Source organism: Strix uralensis, chromosome 4, assembly GCF_047716275.1.
Source record: "Strix uralensis isolate ZFMK-TIS-50842 chromosome 4, bStrUra1, whole genome shotgun sequence".
Classification (NCBI taxonomy): domain Eukaryota; kingdom Metazoa; phylum Chordata; class Aves; order Strigiformes; family Strigidae; genus Strix; species Strix uralensis.
Genome location: NC_133975.1, coordinates 70,683,037 through 70,703,176, shown reverse-complemented (window position 1 = coordinate 70,703,176; position 20,140 = coordinate 70,683,037). Strand labels below are relative to the sequence as shown.

Sequence of the window (20,140 nt, the reverse complement as noted above, 5' to 3'; positions counted from 1 at the left end):
GAGAAGAGGAAGAAAAAAACCCGGCACTCATAGAGCATGTGGTACGAGGATTTAGAAAACCCTTGGGGACTGTGCCTTTTGGAAGGACCATCCACTTACCCACCTGGGCTGTACTTTAATTAATCAGGTAGACAGGAGCGAAAGGAAGCAATTCAGTAGTATTGTTAGTTAGTCACTCAGCACATCAGTCCAGGCTTCTAGGAATATGACTGCCTCGGTTTCTAATCTATCTTAACTTTTTTAATTGAGTTATCTTGCTGTTTTAGTCATGGATATTTCTTTACCTTCACCTTGCCATCCCATGAGGAACTACATTACCCTTTAATTTAATGATATTTTGACGTACTAAACTTTCATGAAAATTAGGACTCTTACAGATTCCTCTCCCCCCACTTAAAGGAATATCAAAATGTTACTCTAATTCTTCATTAAAATCTCTGGATTCACATTCCAATGTTTTTTGCAGGCAAGTCTGATTTATTGCCTTTACTAGTGTGGTGCTTTTGTTTTTTTCTTACTTCACAGTCTTTTTCCTTAAACCTTAGGTATGTTTTCTGTGTACTGTCGATGTTACACATCAGATTGCACGAGTAGAAAGGCCCTAGTTTTTCAGGTTGGTAGTGCAGATAGCTCCTGGGAAATGCTTTATAGCTGTCTGAGTGAAAATGCTTTTCACACATGTGCTGCTACCAGTTACATTTAATGTTTCAGGCTCTCTCAAGCAGGCTTTTCTAAATTTAGGAGTTAGGCTAAGGTGAGTTTCATGAAACCACACACCAGAGACCTTTAACCTTGACTATAGAGCCTTGCAAATTTTGTAGCCACTATTATACGAGAAACAGTAAACGATGACATTTTGAAGTTACTTAAGATAGAAAGGCACTGAAGATTTCCAGTATATTTGTAAATTAAATACGGGAGAAACTACCTTGCCAGGAGATGATACAGGTTGGAGTTACAGGAATATGCAGTGTGAAAACAACTTATGAAAAAAGAACACTGCAGAAGGAAGGATATTTTCAAGGCCTCTTTCTTTACCTAAAAAGCTAGAAGCACTCATTTTAAAGAGAGTTACTAATTCAGGAAAAATGCCTTGCTGAATTAATTTGTAATGGCCTGTGATAAATAAACCCTGGTCCTTTTCCTTTTCCAGTCTGCTACTGTGATGTCAGTCACATTTTTGGTGGAGAATTTTGTGATTCACATCCTTTACTGGGAATGAACTGAAATATGTTCTCATGGTTGTTTTTGATGTCATTCTATTACGATTCCTGATTATTTCTTGATTATCCTGATGAAATGTGGGGAAAAAGAAAGGGGGTGAAGATAGGGGGGAGTTGCCACTGAGTTGTGACTTGTAGTTTAAAAAAAATAATCTGTAAGTAGTATGGCAAGATGCCTTATGTGAGGTTTAGTGAGAAAATGCCAGTTAGATTCATGTTGTACTTCTGGAGAGGTGGTTTTGACTTGTGCTGTACATGAAGATGTCAGTCAACTTGTTTATGATCACAATGCATGCAGACTAATCACAAGAGGAAATTGTTGTCCAGTGTTCAGTGTGTGTGAGGAAACATAGGTTTCTGAGGAATAGCTTGCATCATTTCCAAAGAAAGTAAGGGTAGTTGGTGAAGGGAGTCAGTGTTATCTGCAAACAGTACAAAAAAAGTTGAGTACTCATTTAATGGCTTTTAGTAGTAAAGTTCACTGCATTGTGAAAATCCATGACAACTTTTAAGGGATTTTCTGAGCGGTAAGAAATTTTCAGTTCATCAAACAGTGGAGCCACAAACTTAATTTATTCAGTGATGGATGTTTGGTTTCTAAATTTTTCAGTGTTATATCCTTCATGCTCCTGATATCTATAAAATTCTGTGGTTTTGAATTAATTCAAAACTGTGCCCTCCTTTTTTTTTTTTTTGTGGTCAGACTTCAAAGTATGGCTCTTCATTCTGAGCTAGAAGTGAAACAACCAGCCACTGTCCGTTTTCAAGAGATGATTCATCTTTGTGAATAAGTCTTCAGCTGCGACTAAGCTTTTGGTGCAACTAAGCAGTACATCATAAGTGTAAATATTGCGAAGACCTTCATGTCTTAGTGATTAGGTCCTGGTGCAGACGTTTATGTAATCCCATTCTCTGTGCATGTGGTCAGCTAGACTTTGTTTTATTAGCTACTTTGTATAAGAGGCTTTGTTCTGTATTTACAGAATAAAGCCAGGCAGAGTTCTTTCAAAGAGAGTTGTGTATCAATTTTTATCCTTTTTTATTTATAAAGCTCTTTGTTATAAATGTTGAGGTTCTTGTGTACCCTCCTGGTTTGCTTTAGAATTGTAATTTTGATATGTTTAATAATTCATATACAAAAAGAGAAGCTCAATGGGTTTTCAGCTTTTATTTAATATGCAGCATGTGTTCTTAAATATTGTTACTCACAGATGTATGCATGCTTCCTCGATAAGCAATTTTCTTCCTTCTTTTATCTTAGAGTAAGACTCTGTAAATGAGCCCTAACAGTACTTGGCCTTTTGCAGAAACTGAGCTGGTTTGGGGTGAGTGAACATGTCTGCATGTGCATGTGTAGAGAGACGGGGTTGATGTTTGCATCTGAACCTAGCATATTGCTCTGTAATTTATCATCTGGGCTTCCAGCCTTGGCATGACAGAGACAGCGCTCTGTAGGTCAGCTGAAACACTATAGTGCATTCTCCCTCTGCTCTATCCTGTTGGTTTATGACTTCTTAGGGTCAGAGGGAGCTGGGGTTAATTCAGCAAAAGAATCCTCTGACTGTGATATAAATTCCTTGGCTTGTTCATAAATTGTAAAAGTAATTCTATGGTCTGCTCCTTGGGCTTGAAAACTGCGGGCCAGGAGGTTAATTACTTCCCTAAAGTTTCAAGCAGCTTTTAGTGTTAACAGTTACTGGCTGCAGTTTGTGCAGCTTTGCAGTTGCCTTATACATAGGTATTTAAATATGTTAATTGCTGTCTCGTTTGTGTGTGTATGTATTTGTGTGTGCATTTGTGTGTGCCTATGTTTTTTATATATATATATATAAACACACACATGCATTTTATCTGGCTGATATTTATACTGTTGCTTTCCTAATTGCTTGTATTGTAATCCCTTCCATTTTGGGGATGTAGCGCATCAAATTGTGGAATAATGAAAGTTGTTGTGAGGTAGTTTATATTTGCAGGGTAATTTATTCCTGAGTTAAGAGAATTGAGTGTTTTAACTGTAATTCTGTCCCTTCTGTGCTGTCTTTTACCTGCTTTGTTATGTAGGAACTGGTGAGGGACAACTGATGACATACATGGTTTCCAGAAAATGCTTACATATGCAAATATAGGTTAAAACGTAACCTTATTTTGCTCTTTACATCACATTTAGTCAAAGTCCTGATAAAAAGCCAGTAAGATATCTATGACTTTACATCTGTCTTAAATGTTTTCTGAAAAGATTATTGTTTCTATTCCATACCATTTAAAAGCCTGATATGGCATTCTTACATGTTATATTCTCTGGTATGTGGTAAAAGCAGCTCTATTTTGTAAGCATGAGTTGAGAAGGTTCTTTGTAAATTTGCTTCCATACACATGAATCAAAGATAATACCACGAGATTACATTAAAACAGCAAAAAGCATTCAGACCATGGACTTCCATATCCTTTGTGTCAACACAATTAAGCTTACCTTTTCAATTTCCATTTGCATAATTAAAGGCTGTTTCATAAGCTCATGAAAACTTTTCATCATACTTGTCCCATATAACTAGGTGCTGGTTGCCTTCTTGAGATGTCTCTCATCCTCTTTGAGAGCCTGATGTTATGGTCCTAACTTTGCCATTGTAGTCACATTTCTACAATTTGATTAACTAGGCATTTGAGCATATTTAAAATCATATTTAAGGTCCAACTGTATAAAAATCTAGGTGCAGATTTTGTACTTTCATGTAAAAACAAAAAAAGAATTAGTTGTGGAGTTATAATGAAAATCTTAACAGTAGTTTAATCATCTATGAACATAAAAGACTTCAAAGTAGTTGAAGTAATGAGTTGAAGTACAGTATAACTCTTGTTTTTTACTGTGTAAAATATGTCTCCAAAGTCTTAATAGCGAAACAGGCAACTGTTTGTTTATGTACATAAGAAATAATGTACAGCCAGGATCCTCGTTCTAGCAAATCTTCTGGCAAATTACCTTACAAGTATTTTATATTTTTTTACATTAAAAAAAAAAAGTTAAATGGAAATCTTGAAGGAACTTCCTCTCATATCACAATGAAGTATGTGAAAAAATGTATCTGTATCTAGTCAGTGAACAGCTTGCAAATGTCTACAGTTAGGTTGTTTCTATTCAATAACTTATAAATAATCTCTCTTTTATCTACTGAGTTTAAAAAGGAGCTTGTGGAAGGCCTCAAAGGTAAGGATTCTGCATTTCTAAACCTTTCAGTTTATACATCATTGTCCTATTTATCTCCAGACAACAGTTAAATCTTTAAAAGTACCTGTAAAGTTTCATGGAGCTGTCAGCTTCTTGTTGTCTGCTTCCGTGAATGAAGAAATGTTCTTATAAGGGATAGATTATGAGAATGCTAGTGACATCTTTAGATCAAATGAATTACTGATTGATTAATGCATATACTTTAAAAGATTTGGTTGACCATTGGGTTCACTGAAGTCATAGATGTTAATGCTCCATTCATAGGGAAACCAAATTGCTTAATTCCACTGATAGATGCAAAGAATGAAACTGTTTTATTCTTTAAAGTAAGTCTGTCAGGGGGGTTTGTTGTGACTGAAGTCTTAATACCACTGTAGAACTGATGAGAGTCTCTGTAAGTAAGTAATAGTGGTAGTTAGTTCATGCTTTACTGTGCAGATTCAGATAGCTGTCTTACTTTCTAGGGTCCTTTACTAGTCTTTATAATTCATTTAGTTACAAACAGCTAAAATGTCAAATATATCATGGTAATTTTTATGGACCAGATAGGACAAATATTTTGACTATTGGTCTTAGCTAGAGGTAATCTGAAATCTCTGAATAAACCAAAAACTTTACAGAAAACAAACCTCAGCTGGGAAAATACTGCTTCCGTGCCTCAGAGAATAAGACATGGCTAAGTACTTACAAGAAAGAGTATTAGTAGCAAAAACATGGTTAAAACAATCTGGTTTTCTCTTATTTTGAAAAGAACAGCATTGGAGTTTTTTTATTATTAAATATGTGGCCATTTTTAGTGAATGGAAAATGCAGTTGGTTGACTTATATAAAAGCAATTCTAGTTCTCCCTTGTGCCTGGAAAATACACAAGTATCGGAGCATTCACAGATACACAGGCTTGGTGTTGTTAATCATCATGAAGGAAAAAAAAAGCAGAAATATTTAATCTCTTGTCTTCAGAGTCTGCCAAGTTTGAATGTTGGTTAAAATGAAGAATGCATAAGAAATGTCTCTAATTGACCCATACCTGAGTACTGTTTTTCCATTTCTCTCAAACAGCAGGACTGTTCTCAGAGCAGTCAAAGAGCTATCCTTTTCTTTATCTGGCTGACAGTGAATGTAGAATTACATGTATATTTGGTGTTTCTGGGTCTTGTCTCAGCTGACATCCACAAGTATTTTATCTTTCAAATCATGAAGTTGTTTGGTTCTTGGCACGAGAAAGCTACTCTTGTGTGGGTACTTCTGTATCTTCTAAAGTGCTAAATTTTGAGCGTTTAATGGTTGAAAATCAGGCAGGCCAGAATTTTTTGCAGGCCACAATACTATTTTTATTGTCTAGTCCAGATTAAGACTAGTCCAGGTGTTGTAAAGAGAGCAGCTAGCTGCTGCAGTTGGCCAAGTTTCTTGATCACTCTCCTGTTATTTTCCCTTCCTAGAATCCCTGATCAAAATTAGAAAAAATACTCAAGAGACCTAGGGTATTAAATGCTTTTGAAAATGCTACTTGGTATCTAGAAAACTGCCACCTGTATACAAGAGAAAATTTATTATTTTGAAGAAATGTTTGTCTTCTCAAGGAGTGAGAATGCTGTACAACACCAAGGTGGTGAAATTTACTGAGTATTTTCTTAAAGTATGAATATTTAATCTTTGGTTTTGTGGCATTTTCTAATTTAAATTCTGTTGAAATCACTTGGTTCCATGAGTTCCTATTTAACTTAATTTTAATTCTGAATGAAGTTCTTTCCATGTGGGAGAAATTCAGTTCTGTGTATCGTAGGTTTCTTTGTATCTGTGTGTATACATATTTGTATAGTGTATTGACTGAATTCTGTACAGTTACGGACACAAACTTCTTTTTTAATTTGATGGGAACACCATATACAGAGCAACAGCAGCTGAGGATAAATGTGTAAAGCTGTCAAGTGCTCTGTATGAGCAGATAATGTTCTAAAGCATATGTCACAGATTATAATTTTGTTATATCCGTTAACCTTTTGCCCATCCTTACTTGCTGTTGAATACTGTCATCACCCCAGATTATCTCTGTCTAAAAATGCCTTCTTGCAATTCCCATTCTGGGCTGCCCTGTTGATCATCTGGTATGGAGTGTTGCATGTGTGATCCAGATGGCCCCCTTGCCTCCAAATTCTTCCCCAGGTGAACTGCCTTCTTTCCACCACAGTTGGGCGATGATGGAGTCTCCCTTCTTCCCCTCTCCCCTACCCCAGTCTTAAATTAGGCCTTTAAAAAGGATCATACTTTATTATAACTGTTCTGAAAATTGACATTTTGAAATAATAAACTCATATATATATTTTTTAAAAATAAATAAACTTCTAATCCGTATATTAAGTAGTTTAATACCTGAAACAGAGCTGTGTTTAGAATACGGTAAATGGTCTCTGGAAAATTCTAAGGGACCACATAGCCATAATTATTTGTTAATTTTTTAAAGAAAACTGAACAAAACAATTCCTTTTAAGTTACAGACACTGCACGTGATCTGATGTTCAGTGCAGTCTGTCATAAGTCTTTTTCTGATGTTTGTCAATGTTGACCTAGGCCAGTGGTGCTGAATACCCCCTGACCAAGCACAGACATACTAAAAAGTATGAAAAGCCCCTTGATAACTTCACTGCGTAATTCAAATTCTTAATTTTTAAATACAGCAGTTTAGTTCCAATAAAGACAAAAAGCCAGGGAATTCGTACATGAAGGCTAACGTACATACCTGAGAATTGTATACAAGTGACCAAGCAAGATGCATGAGAATGGGGACAGTAAATATGACTCCAAATTTAACAGAATGAAATAGAAGTAATGGCTGTATACGGTTTGAAAGAGCTCTGTGAGACTGCTTCCAAGACTGAAAGTAGTTCATCAAATGCATACTTCAGCATGCTGTTGAGCATCTTCTCTGTACCTCTGTTTCTTTTTTGGTTTGCTGATCTCTTCAGACACTTTTGTTACAGTCGCTTCAGAGTAGGACTATTTCTCTGTTCTGTGTTTCAGTTGCCTCATTTGATGAGAATATATTTGTCACCTGTAAAGTACATACTTGATCAATCTTACTTGAGATCGTTGTTTCAAAGTAATCACTAACATTGGTGTTTATATCAGGTTTCTGCCTGATTTTGTAATTAGCTTTTTTTGTGTCTAAACTGACTACAGCGAATGCAAAATACAGTGTGAAAATAGCAACGCATATGACTAATTTTAATTATTGTGTCTCAAAGTCCTTATTATATGTCTAGCTGTAGCTGCTGAAATCTTGAAGAACTAATGTGTATTTGGTTTTGTTTCTTAATTCTTTTGCTCCCAGAGGTATGTGAGTTTGGGAAATCTTGGGTGCTAAACTCACTCTAAATACTGCCTTACAGCACCTTTGATTGCAGATGTCTCATAGGAAACTGTCCATCCTGAGTTGAACTGGAATGGAAGAATCCGGTGTTTAACTTTTTATGCTACATTAAGGTCCAGTAGGTATTGTGATCTCAAGCTAGAATGTACACACTTGAGGAAGAAAAAGAAAAAATCAGTTCTATCATGACATGTTTGCAGACCGAAATCCCATATGGTTTTCAATCATGGAATTGTTTTTTGTAATCCTTGTATTAGGGTTAAATTTATTTTTATTATGTTAAAAGCTTTGGTTTTGTTCATACAAAATCTGGAAGTAGAATGTCTAGACTTTGAATTATATTAAATCCACTGTAATTTATCCAAGGATTATTTATTTGGGGTTATTTGTACAGAAGTGCCATTAATGTGTTGAGCAGTTTGTTCTTGGACAGCAGGGACATGACAGTCAGCTGTAACTTGAGGGTAAACACAGCATTTGTTAAGTCTGTCTTGCTTGAATGTTTTGCTATTTTAATGATAGCAATTGTTCTTAGTTATTATTGCATTCACACCATCACTTCTGGGCATGTTGACTGGACAAGCTGTCAAATTAAGATATATTAAATATGCCTACTGAATTTTGATACTGTGCTAAAGTAGAAAGCCTGGTGAAATGTTTTAGTGAAAAGTGCAGATCATAGTCTAAGTTGTGGTTTAATGGCAGAGCTGCAAACAATAACATAGAAGGCCACACGTTTCTTCGGATATTTTTCAAATGTGAAGTGTTAGGATTAAGGCTTGGTAGTGTATTTGGAATTTAAAAGGTTTTCCCCCCACATTATACATATTTTTTTACACAAATTAAATTTAAAAGTACCAACCAACCGCCTTCACTTTGTGAAATAATACCTTTGAAAACTTATTCTACGATTGACTGCAATGAAAAGGCTTTATAATAAAAAACCAGTGCAATGATTTACTTTAGTATGATGCCCCTGGTAAGGATTGATCATTGCCTCCAAACATAAAGATATTTCTATATTTAATACATATTTATATTTAAAAATATTTATATAAAAATGCAGAGTGCACATGGCGTAATTGTTAATTGACATCAACAACTTTACCTAAGGTGACTTCCTGCTCGTTATCACACCTTGACACCGTATCTCATATGCATGCTTCTAGTAGCAAATCCAAGAAGAAAATGTAGTTTGTCATAGGGGAAATAGCTTGCTTTCTTTTTGATGCTTAGTAACTCCTTTTTGTGAGGAGAAGAGAAATAGGGATGCATGACTTGCAACACCATTTCATTTGCTTGTCTCAATCATTCTTACTTTTAATCTCCTCATAACGGATCCTTTCCTTTCCTGATCAGAGAAGTTTTACATCTGGAAATCTCCAAGTATTTATTGTGTGTGAGTTGATCTGAAGTTAAACACTCCAATGCTTATAATTGATTTTTGGTGGTCTTTGCATGATTGCAGATGAGCGTGAAAACACTGATGGATAATGTCACCCTCCCAGGACTTTTTATCACATCACACTTGCTCTCCAGTTTTTCTTAGTGGCAATTCTAAACTTTGTTGAAGCACAAAACCCTCTCATTTGTGGACAATTGCACTTCAGCAAACCTTCATGTGTAGGAGGAATATATTTAGCATTCATTATTTCAAATCTGTTTTTTTTCTGTTGTCATCTTATGCCATTTGCATCTCACAGTATTAGAGAAAGGATCCACTGCTCCTGTTTATTTTACAGGACATAAAGTGGGATAGACTGTGTAAGACTTCTCTTGAGGAACACCTCCTTCCCCAGTAGTCTCATTGACAAATCTGTTACTGGGATCATCCTTACGAGCAACTGACTGGTAGCATGAATAATGTTTGCCTAGTTTAGTTCCGAAGCAAGGAGAGAAGTTAACCAGAGATAGAGAAGTTAATAAATAGGATTGTAATAATCTTGCCAAAATCTGCTGTCCATAAATTCAAACATCTAATCTGAATTAGTTGCCTAGCCTCCTGATACAGTAAAAAGAGAAGAAGATGCATTGACCGAGGGCAGTTCATTCAATTCTCAGACAGGCAACAAAGTTAGTCCCTTTCCAGAGAGCAATTCATCCTAACTTTCTTTTATTCTTAATTTCACTGGGATTCAAAACATCTAGTTAAAAATAGACACTATATTTTCACATGGCTGATGTCAAATAAGGGGAATCTTACTCCTGCTCACAGACCAAATAATTTTAAAATACAAGTTATTTTTTTATTAAAACCAATTATAAATATCCATATATTTCTTGCACAGTGGCACAAACTCATCTTTGGACTGGTTACAGTGAGAGTAAGAAATTTATTCTAAGCAACTTGGCTGTTGCAAGCAGAGATTTGTTTTAAGTGGCCCACTGTTAATTTTGTAAAATCCTAAAACTTTTTGAGGTAGAAGACAGGTTACACGTTTAAAAGATGTGTATGCACAGGGGAAGCAGTTGCTTGTGTAAATGCAAGAGTGCTTGTATATATTTTGGGCATCCAGGCTACAAAGTTTAGGTGCAAGCAAATAAAAAAGAACAACAGTAAAATTACTTGGAGTCATCTTTTAAGTTGTTTTACTGACTATTATTAATGACGTAAGTGCATGAGAAGTTGTTTATATAAATTAGAAAAATAGGATGTAATCAAACAATGTCAAGTCAGAACTCACAGTCTGTGTTACATAGTAAACTTGATTTTTGGAACCGTGGAGTTTTTTCAAAATTTACTGTACGTAACAGCTGCTCGAAACCAGACTTTTTCAGGTGTAACATGTTGATATGAAGTCATACTGTTGCCCTCTACTGGCATCAGCTGAAAGCTCTTAAGGCCTTACTCGTCGAGTACCGTGGTTTCCATGGTTAATTTCTGAAAGACACTGTTAATGCATTTCAGACAAATTCAAAACCATCCTTTGAAAGCAAAAGTCCTTCTCTTCAAAGAGACTCGGGGATGGGGGAGAGAGGGAGGAGGGGTACAATTCCTACCTGTCAACGCTCATCTGCTTACAAACTGCTGAAAGCTTTAACTTCTACATTCAAAAGCCCTAAAACATAAAAATGTCTGCTAAATTAATTAAATATTTGAGTACTGACAACTGTTGGTGTGTTTGAATTTTGGAGGCATGGATTAAAGACATCAAGGGTTAAGAGAGAGTATCATATTTCAAACTGCTCAATGAAAACACAGCTATAACATAGTAATTATCATCATCCTAAAAACAAAAAGCCAAATTCACACAATTGTGCTTTCTGAGAGATGGAAGAATACAAGAGAGAAAAAAATTTGTATTTCACAGGTATTTTGCTACACATTTTTTTTGCTGCTGTCATTAACAGAGTTATCTAAACAGTAATAAAAGACAGAAAAGAACAGAATATCTACTCAATAGGGGGTTTTTTGATCCCTTTTTATAAATCATCTAATCTCAGCTGCCCTCAAATCTCTACATAACCTGTGACTATATGGAGATTTCATGTGTACAGCAGTGTCTATCAGTTGATCAGCCGTACTGTATTCACAACTGGTCCTTCTGAAGAGCTGTTTCCCTAACCTGTCTCCATCACATACTTTTTGTGATCTTTTGGCATCTTGTTCCCAAGAAGGAAAACATCCAGTATCTTCCCTCTGAACAATCATGGAGGAACACCTCATGTGAAGAAAAGATGAGAAGAGGGATGAGGCTTCCTTTCTCCACGTCAAGAGTAATATCACTGTTATTGGGGACCGCGGAGCTTTAAATGCTTACCTCTGTTACTGCCACTCTCTTATACTCTGATCTTTGGCATATCAGTGAAATATGTCTGATTTTTTTTTTTTTTAAACTGTAATATGTAGTTATTTTTACTTACCTATTTTCCAGGATTGAGTATGAGTGCTAATAAGTGTTTGACACTTGGACTATGTTAAATCTCTCTATACATTCAAAGATTCTTTCATGAGCAGAAAGCTGTGCATTGACGTAGAATAGGCTTTGCCTAACTTGTATTTTCAAATAAAAGTTTGTTACATCTTCAGCTTTATGACTGTGTAGAAACAATTCTATTTTGTTAATAGAAAAATATTTATTGTATCTTAATTTGTTGAACTATGTTTTTGCACTAGAAACAACCTGATATTTGCTCTTAAAGTGTTATGTACAGAAAGAGGAGACAATCCAGTCAGATTCCAAGTGCATTGCCTGAAGAGTTAAAAATTAAAATGCCCTTGGGGAATTATAAAGCTTTATCACTTCTTCCAAATTATGGAGCTAGTTTAGAAAGTCTTCACTCTTTAAATCTGAATAGCTCAGTATCCACGTTACACTAATGTGAGTTTGGGAAAATTGATGCTAAATGACACCAGTTTAATGGAGCATTAAACTAAATACCTTCAAGATATGGAATGCTGCAAGGGAGATGCTAAGATCCTTCTGCTTCCATTTCAATCATAAATGGCAATACAAAAATTGCAGAAACTTGATTAACTAGCTTCTAAGAGTTAGGTCACATACAGCATTAAAAAAAAGAGTAGATTATATATTTCATTGGGATTCTGACACCCAGAGGATTCTAAAAACGACCAGATGTGAAGTAGAAATACTTGAGAGCAGTTAATGCTTTACCATAAAAGCAGCCATGTGTAAGTCACTGTAGAATGTGGTTTGGGCAGGGGCAGTAGGTGTTTTCTTTTTTCTTTTTTCTTCTTTTTTTTTTTTTTCCCCCAAGGCTCTCTGTGTGATATATTGCTAGAACAAAACCAAGCAGCAAAGAGTAATATTTCAATCTAGCCCTGTGTCCTGCTCAGGTGGACCTTTGTTTGTAATTTTCGTAATGCTTAGATCTATTTCTGTCTTAATTGAGTATGAAGAGAAGGCCAGGAAAAGAAAGTACTTCTGTTTGACAGATAATTCTGCTGCAATGCCTTCATGTATTGAGGCCATATTTATGAATTCTAATGCTTTTCTTGTTTTCAGGTGAGCGTCCTTACCAGTGTCCTTACTGTGACAAAGCTTTCAGCAAGAATGATGGATTGAAGATGCATATTCGCACACACACAAGGGTAAGTCCCCCACCAAGGGTAAGTGTAGCTTAGTTTTTATGGTTTCTTGAGGGATTGTCTATGAATTGTGTGTGGCGAAAAGTAAATAATTACTGTTTGTTTAGGTTAGGCTGTACCAACCAAGATATTTTATACTTATCAAAACAAGAGGCAAAGATTTAAGTCATTAACTGTTAAATTCTAAGTATGACTCCCTTATTGACCTTCTATTTTTTTCTGTGTTTGATTTCTTATATGTTGAAATAATAGCAATGCTAACTTCTTCCTTTAACCTGTGGTTATTTATAGTTATAAATTAAAGTTTGTGATTGTTTACTGAGTAAACAGTTCTGTAAAGGCATCACTGTTCTTGAAGCTTCAATATCCATTGCTTTGATTCTTACTGTCTCCTTAAAATCTGGTCACTGTGAGCTTTTGTAGAGATTGTACTTTACTAACTGATGACAAATATTAAGCTGTAAAATAACTTTATTTAGTTTAACTGAAGGCAAAATAAAAGGCAAATTGCAGATGTCTCCAAGATTATTTTTGAACCTTGAGTCTCAGTTAGCACAAAGGTTCCCTATTTTATGGAAAAGTCTTGTCATGTATGTATATTTACTAGAGGACAGAGGTTAGTTCTTGGCCCCACTCAGGCAGCAAAGAGATGGAGAGCTGTCTTCAAACAGCCAGATGTGGATTCCCTTAGTAACGGGAGATGTCTAGGTGAAGTTAAGCTGGTCTGGCATTCCACATACTACCTGCCTCTAGCCTCTCCATACACCATAAGAAAACAAACAAAAATTGAGAAGTAAACTGTAGCTTTTACTAGTAATCCCGTGGGAACTGTTACTGCTTACAGAAGTCAAGGCAGCCTTGAGGCCAAACTGAGAAAGTTCTTTGTCTATTAGGAAATAGGGAGGGTGATGGTTAAGTTAGTAGTCCCCCATATGCAAATCTGTGCACAGAATAGCTTTCTAAATAAGTAAAGGTAAGATCAAAACTGTTTCATACCATTCTACCTAGGAGCTCCTAGATAAAGTTTTAGCTTGTGTACCCCAAACTTTCTTTTAGAAGTTATCACTAGTTTGTGCAATACTTCCTGGTGGTTCACTGGGAGCAGGTTAGTCCCATGTTATGCGTTGTTTCTCCTTCTTTCCAGCTGTTAAATCACTTTAAGAAGTGCTATAAAATCTTTTCTGTTGATACTGTCCCATATTATTGGTTTTGCACCAGGAGAAATTTCATTACCATATATGTTCTACGTGGCTGTGAGTGGGAGGAGCGGTAAACAAGACCAGCTCTGAAATAGTGCCAATTTTAATTTTTTCCTGGTTTGTCATACAGTTTGAAGAAAAACAACAAACCCCCCAGCCTCTGTAGAAAAAAAATAGAGGGAAAAAAAGACTAAGAATAGGCCTTTAGAGCCTGTAATGATTTACCTCTGTTGACTATAGTGATTTACACCAAGTGATAATTTCTTCCAAAATGCATGCTCATAAGCAAGGTTAGAGAACTTTACAAACGTTATCTTCATTGCTTAAAAGCTGTAAATTAACTGATAGAAGTATTTACAGTAGGGTTGCATATCCTACAGTCTTAGAAAATGTAGTACTTCAGTAGAGGCAAGCTGTGCATTTTTTCTTGATAATTGTATATTTTTCTGATAGTTGTATACATCAGTCCTTATTACCCACACAGTGCAGGTATTAAAGCACTCAGATATATTATGTTAACAATTTAAAAGAAAAAAAAGTAGTTTTGAAGTAGAGATTTGTAATTGCACTGAATGGAAAACTTAAAATTGCTCTTTAGCTGAGTGCTTTCTTGGGATATTTCTTGCTCTTAGCTAGGCTCTGAAACATAATTATGCACCTTAGTAGAAAATTTGCTATTTTATTGTTGTTTGGCTGCTTGCTACTACCTCTTCTGTGTAACTTGTTGCTTACATATATTCCCATCCTTCATCATATTTTGCCTCTCTTATATACAAGCAAAAAAAAAAAAAAATCTTTGAAATTTGCAGGCTGGCTCCAAAATGCTTCTGTAAGATTGGACTGAAATACAAACTGAGGACTTTACATTAATGTTGAAGCAGGGTGAAAAAGAAAATAATTTAAACACTGCTTATGAATGACAGAAGAACAATTCAACCAATGTTTGTTACTTAGGAAAGGGAAGAGTTAGGAAAATAGATTTTGTGGAGCGAAGATTTCTTTTTAATATAGGTACACATAATTAAACAGACTTTGTATTGCACTAGGAACATAATTGCACTAAGAATATAATAAAATTTGATTGAAAATGTCTCAGAAAATGTTCTGCTGTATCATGTAGTCAAACAATCATCCTTACAGAGAGAAAGAACTCAGTTCACACCAAATGTGATACAAGTATTTTTATATACTTGAGATGTCATGATCATCTAGATCTTAATAGGTCATATTTCATTTTTTTGTGTGAGTGTGCTAAACAGACTACTGGAAATCTTTATAGTCATACTAGAGGATTAAAATACGCAGGCACAACAGGATTTTTTTTTTTTTTTAGACCTTGGTTTGGGGTTTTGATTCTTTTTGCTGTCATGCTGTTTATATGCTACTCTATTCTGAAGCTTCACCATGAAGTTCATTCTTACATGGATGACATTCTGTATTCATTTATCCCCAAATAAATAACTTTTACTTTGAGATAATAAGAATCAATATTGAAAACATCAACATTACTGGCTCATTTTGAAAACTGAATTCTGTTACTATATCCTTGCTTCTCTCAACTTTCCCTCTTCCTCATACTTCAACACCTTATTTGATATCTAAATAGAACTGAATAGCTAAATATTTCAATGTCTTAGGAGGAAAAAAAAGTTGACCAGAAGTATTACTAAAACCAATAGAATAGAAATCGAAGCTTATTATGAACTTTCACAGATTTTAAAGTCAGAAGTGGTTATGCTGAGTCTGTTCTGCTGAACATTATCCATGCACTTCTGTAGGATAATGTTGTTTAATTGTTCAGGTGAGTAAATATTAGTACAAGTATAGGGGAATAAATATGTATTTTAGGTGGTGTGATTCAGACCTAAGTGAAAGAGAACAGAGTGATGAAAGGAGTTTGGGTATCTGGAAAGAATAAGAAGGAAGAGGGAGAGAGGAAATACTGAAGGGTAAATTGGAGAGGCTATTATTTACAAGAGCACTTGTGTGCTTAGCGAGAACACGAAGATTTATTCGATGTTTGTAGTAGGTTGATGCTTGTCAGGAATGTAGTGGTTGACATTCAGGATCTCATTAAGAGACGTTGAAAAATGTAAATAATTGATCCTTGTGTGCTTGGCATTGTTTATGCATGATTTTTAACTTAGTAGCGTGTTGAGAGGGAAAAAAATTATCTAGAAAATTATTATCCAGGAAACAAACAAAAATCTCCTTTTAGGAGAGAAAACAGCTGTTGAGTATGTAGGTTATATAATAGTTTTGTAATATCAAGATCACCTGCCTTGAGGTTTCTCTGAACACAGGGATGCTAGCAAAGCTGAAATTGGCGCACTGAGATGCAGAATTATTGCCATGTAATTTATGAACAGGCAGGTCTGTGGTTACTGCCTGAGGTGTTCTTCCCTTTCCTCTTTCCTACCATTTCATTCTCAAGCAGGTACATGCTACTTGCTGGAGAAAATGGTGGGAATTCTCCAGTAGCCTTGCTCATTTAGTCAGATTCTCTCTTTACTCTGTTTTGTAGAGGTGATTAAGTGTTATGGATATTGTTCACTTTACGAGGTTGATAGCCTAACATATTTGTATGTAGTACTGATAGTTGGATTTCCAGCTTTGAGCATTTCAGATCTTTAACCAAGAACAATATAAGCTGAACTGAAAATTCATGAGTGTCTTTTTTTGAAGTGAATGCTGGCAGTCACATTGCAGCATGTCTCTGGCGCTCAGTGTAGTTGTGGTATAATTCTTCATGTTGCAGTAGTAGGTGTGTAAAGGGAAACAGTTGGTGCTGAGGACCTGATGTTCATTTGTATGTGTTTCAAGGATTTTACTGCAGATCATGTATATTCTGGTCCTATGGACTAAATGCACAATAGCACTCCCTGGAATGCATTAAAGCTTCTGGTTTAATTTTTTCCAGAAGGAATCCAGGTCATGCAGTCCAAAACATTTTGGAAGTGTGGACCAAAGCACAACAATGGGGGACATCTGGGAAGTGTGCTTCAAAAGCATACACCTGCTCTAAATATAAACACTAAAAGAGATGTAATTTAACTGTACTATGTAAGAACTTTTCTAGTGAAGAAAGATTATACCTGTGAAGAAATTTCTTGAAACTCCTCAGCATGATAGTAATTCACTATAGCTTGTTCTGTGATCCTAGGCCATTTAAACAAAGACAAAACTGAAGATTAGGAAATAAAAACATGTAGTGTGTTTGCCAATGTTTATTTTTGTCAGTTCTAAGAACAAGAAAAGCCAGGAAGTCACACTTGAAATTTCTTTCTTCAGGCATCCGATATGTTGACTTTTCAAAAGATTGTAAGGATGTTGGCTATTCCTTTTTTTACCCTTTCCTACACATACATTTTATTTTTAAATTTATTCTTCCATGCAAAATAATTATTCAAAGAATAAATAATAAGATGTATAAATCCAGAAGGTATTTTTGTATCAGCTAAGCCTAGCATTGTGGAAATAAACATAATCATAGCACCCTTCCTCAAAGGCCGTTCTTGTAAATATTTTGAAAAAAGAGTCTGGTCATTTGACCAGAAAAACTGTGAAGTAGCTTAAAAGTAATAGTATGACACTTGACAAGGAAAATGTCATTGTAGAGATTAAATCTAGATATATTTTACCAGTGGGATTAAATGCCAAACCTGATCCTGTGGATCAGGAAAGGCTGCTGGAAAAATCATTGTAGAAAGTTGATTAAGGTCTGGCAGCTGCTAAACTGAGTACAACCTGGGTGGCCACAGGTGTCAGCTCAAATTCTGGAGTAAACAGAGAAGGTGAGCCAAAACCCCTACTGACAATGTAAGGAGAAGAAAATACCAACCACTTAATATTAAAATGTCACCGGAGTACTGATTTGTTTCTATGAAAGTAGATGTGTTTAGTTTATGGTTGGTTGGTTGGTTTATTGGTTTGGTTTTTTTCTTAAGAAGCAGAAATATAACAGCCTAAGAAAACATAAATGAAGAACTCATTGAAGTTCTTGATGAAATGAATTTACAGACCATATCAGCTTTTAGGAAATACATGTATACTTCCAACCTTCACAGGGCAGTAAACTTTAGCTCTTTCCTAAGGCTTTATTCAGTGCCTGACATAATATTACATAGTTTGAGCTTTAAACTTGTAGAGAAATTATTGTATATTACTGCAATATAATTGTTAATGTTTGGAAATCATTGATAGGTGCCCAGAGTTATTGTCATGTGGAATTGATGTTTTCATTACTTCTGAAAATGGCAGTTTTATTACAGTTCATTTCAGTTAAATACATGGCAGTGATGGAAAACAGAAAGAGTAGAAGCCATTTGTAAATGCTTTTTCATCACTTGGTTTGAATATTTCACATTTATACTTTGAAGGTATAACAGATACATGTAAATTTTATAGCTTGTTTAAAAATCTCATTTCTGGTGCTTGGAAGGCTGGTAACTGTGATGCTCAAATTGTACATTTCTGTGGTAATAGTTAAAAATTAGCGACATTACAGTGTATTAGTAGGTACATTTCTTTGTTTCATGCAAAAGTGCCTACTGTTTAAAAATGCATTAAGTATGTTTTAAAAAGCACCTAATATTTAGAGGTTATACTGTAAGAAATAGAGCAAATTAAGTGATAAACATATTTTTATAACTCTGCAACTAACTTTATTTGTCCACACTTGAAATGCTTGGCCAGTGTGTATATTTTTATATATATTTATGCATACACACACACATATATATATGTTGCATGGAACTGGTCAATAGGTTGCAGTTGATGTTATGTAGCTTCTGGACACTTAAGCTATCAGTACTCACAGAACTATTTGGGAAGCTTTGTCTCCTATTCTTTCTTGTTTATTTGAAGCTGGGCAGCTTGGATACTGCTAGTGGTGTAGCCTCAAAATTGCAAGGATTGGTGTCATCTAGTGGCCTTACTATCGGATGTGTTTTGAAGTCAAGTCTTGGATTCCTTAATCTCATAGTTAATTTGTTAGTGGTGGCTGAGAGTATTAGTCTGAAGCTTTTATGAATATGTCTGCATGGGCTGCAGTCACATAAGTGACTTCAGTGTAAAGATATCCTTAGAACCTAAGGACTCAAGGCCTGACACACTACGTGTGAGAGTTAGCCAACCTTGAGTTGAGTTTTCTTTATGAATTTCATGAGAATAGGTGTAAATCATTTTAAGTATGGAAGCTAGTCAATCTCCTGTTGAGGTTTTCCCTTCAAGACAGTGTTACAGCTTGCTGTTGGGACAGTACAAGAAGAAAACTGTGCTCATCCAGGTCCTGAGTTAAATAGGCTTTCCAAGGCACTCATTTGGAACATTACACAACCCCCTTTATTTTTTTTTTAACACAGAAGAATATTAAAGTAAAATAATAATTTAAATAAGTAATGCAAGAACAATATTGACAATTGTGACATAATTTCACTTGTTCTGTATTTCCCAGGAAATATTTGGGCTTAGAAAGTTTTAAAAAAGGTCATCTGTTCTAGAAACACCATACTATGCTATTGCCAAAAAAAAAGTTACATGTACTAAATATAGTATGCACATGACAGTGTGTAATGAAATAGTATGAGGTGTTGATTGAATTTTGAAATTTTTTCAATATTAGATTTTCTCTATGTTTCCCTACTGGTGAGACATGAGTGAGTTCCCAAAACATCTGTCTGAGGATGATGACTTTGCCAGTGCTGTGGTTTCCTTGCCTGTGGAATCTGTGTTTGTATACAGAATATAGAAGGTTTGACTCCCACTGCACCTATATTTTCACACTCTTTTTTTTTTTGTGTGTGTAATGTTGACTGATGATCGTCTTTTCCTTGTAGAGTGAAAATGTATTTTTTTGTATTGATACTGTTCTTTTTCCAAGAGCAGATCAACATCTATTGAATTTTCATCATGGCTGATTAAATAAACCCTCCTTCACTACATCTTAGGGCAGAAAGTACTTCAGTGGTTCAAAAAAACCAAAGAAACAAAAACTTTACAGATTATAGGTAGCAAATAGGCAAAGCTATGGTGGAAAATGGGAAGTTAATGGTATAGTAAAGTCCAACTAATTGCATA

General features: G+C 35.3%; 1 protein-coding gene across 1 annotated transcript in view; it reads left to right on the top strand.

Annotated features, from left to right (window-relative positions):
• The window catches only part of PRDM5 (PR/SET domain 5), an 89,474-nt gene that overhangs the window by 56,419 nt on the left and 12,915 nt on the right, over window positions 1–20,140 (top strand). The window contains exon 15 of the mRNA XM_074867234.1: window positions 12,781–12,866. Within this exon, the coding sequence (XP_074723335.1) occupies window positions 12,781–12,866 (86 nt within the window). The remainder of the gene's footprint in view (window positions 1–12,780; window positions 12,867–20,140) is intronic.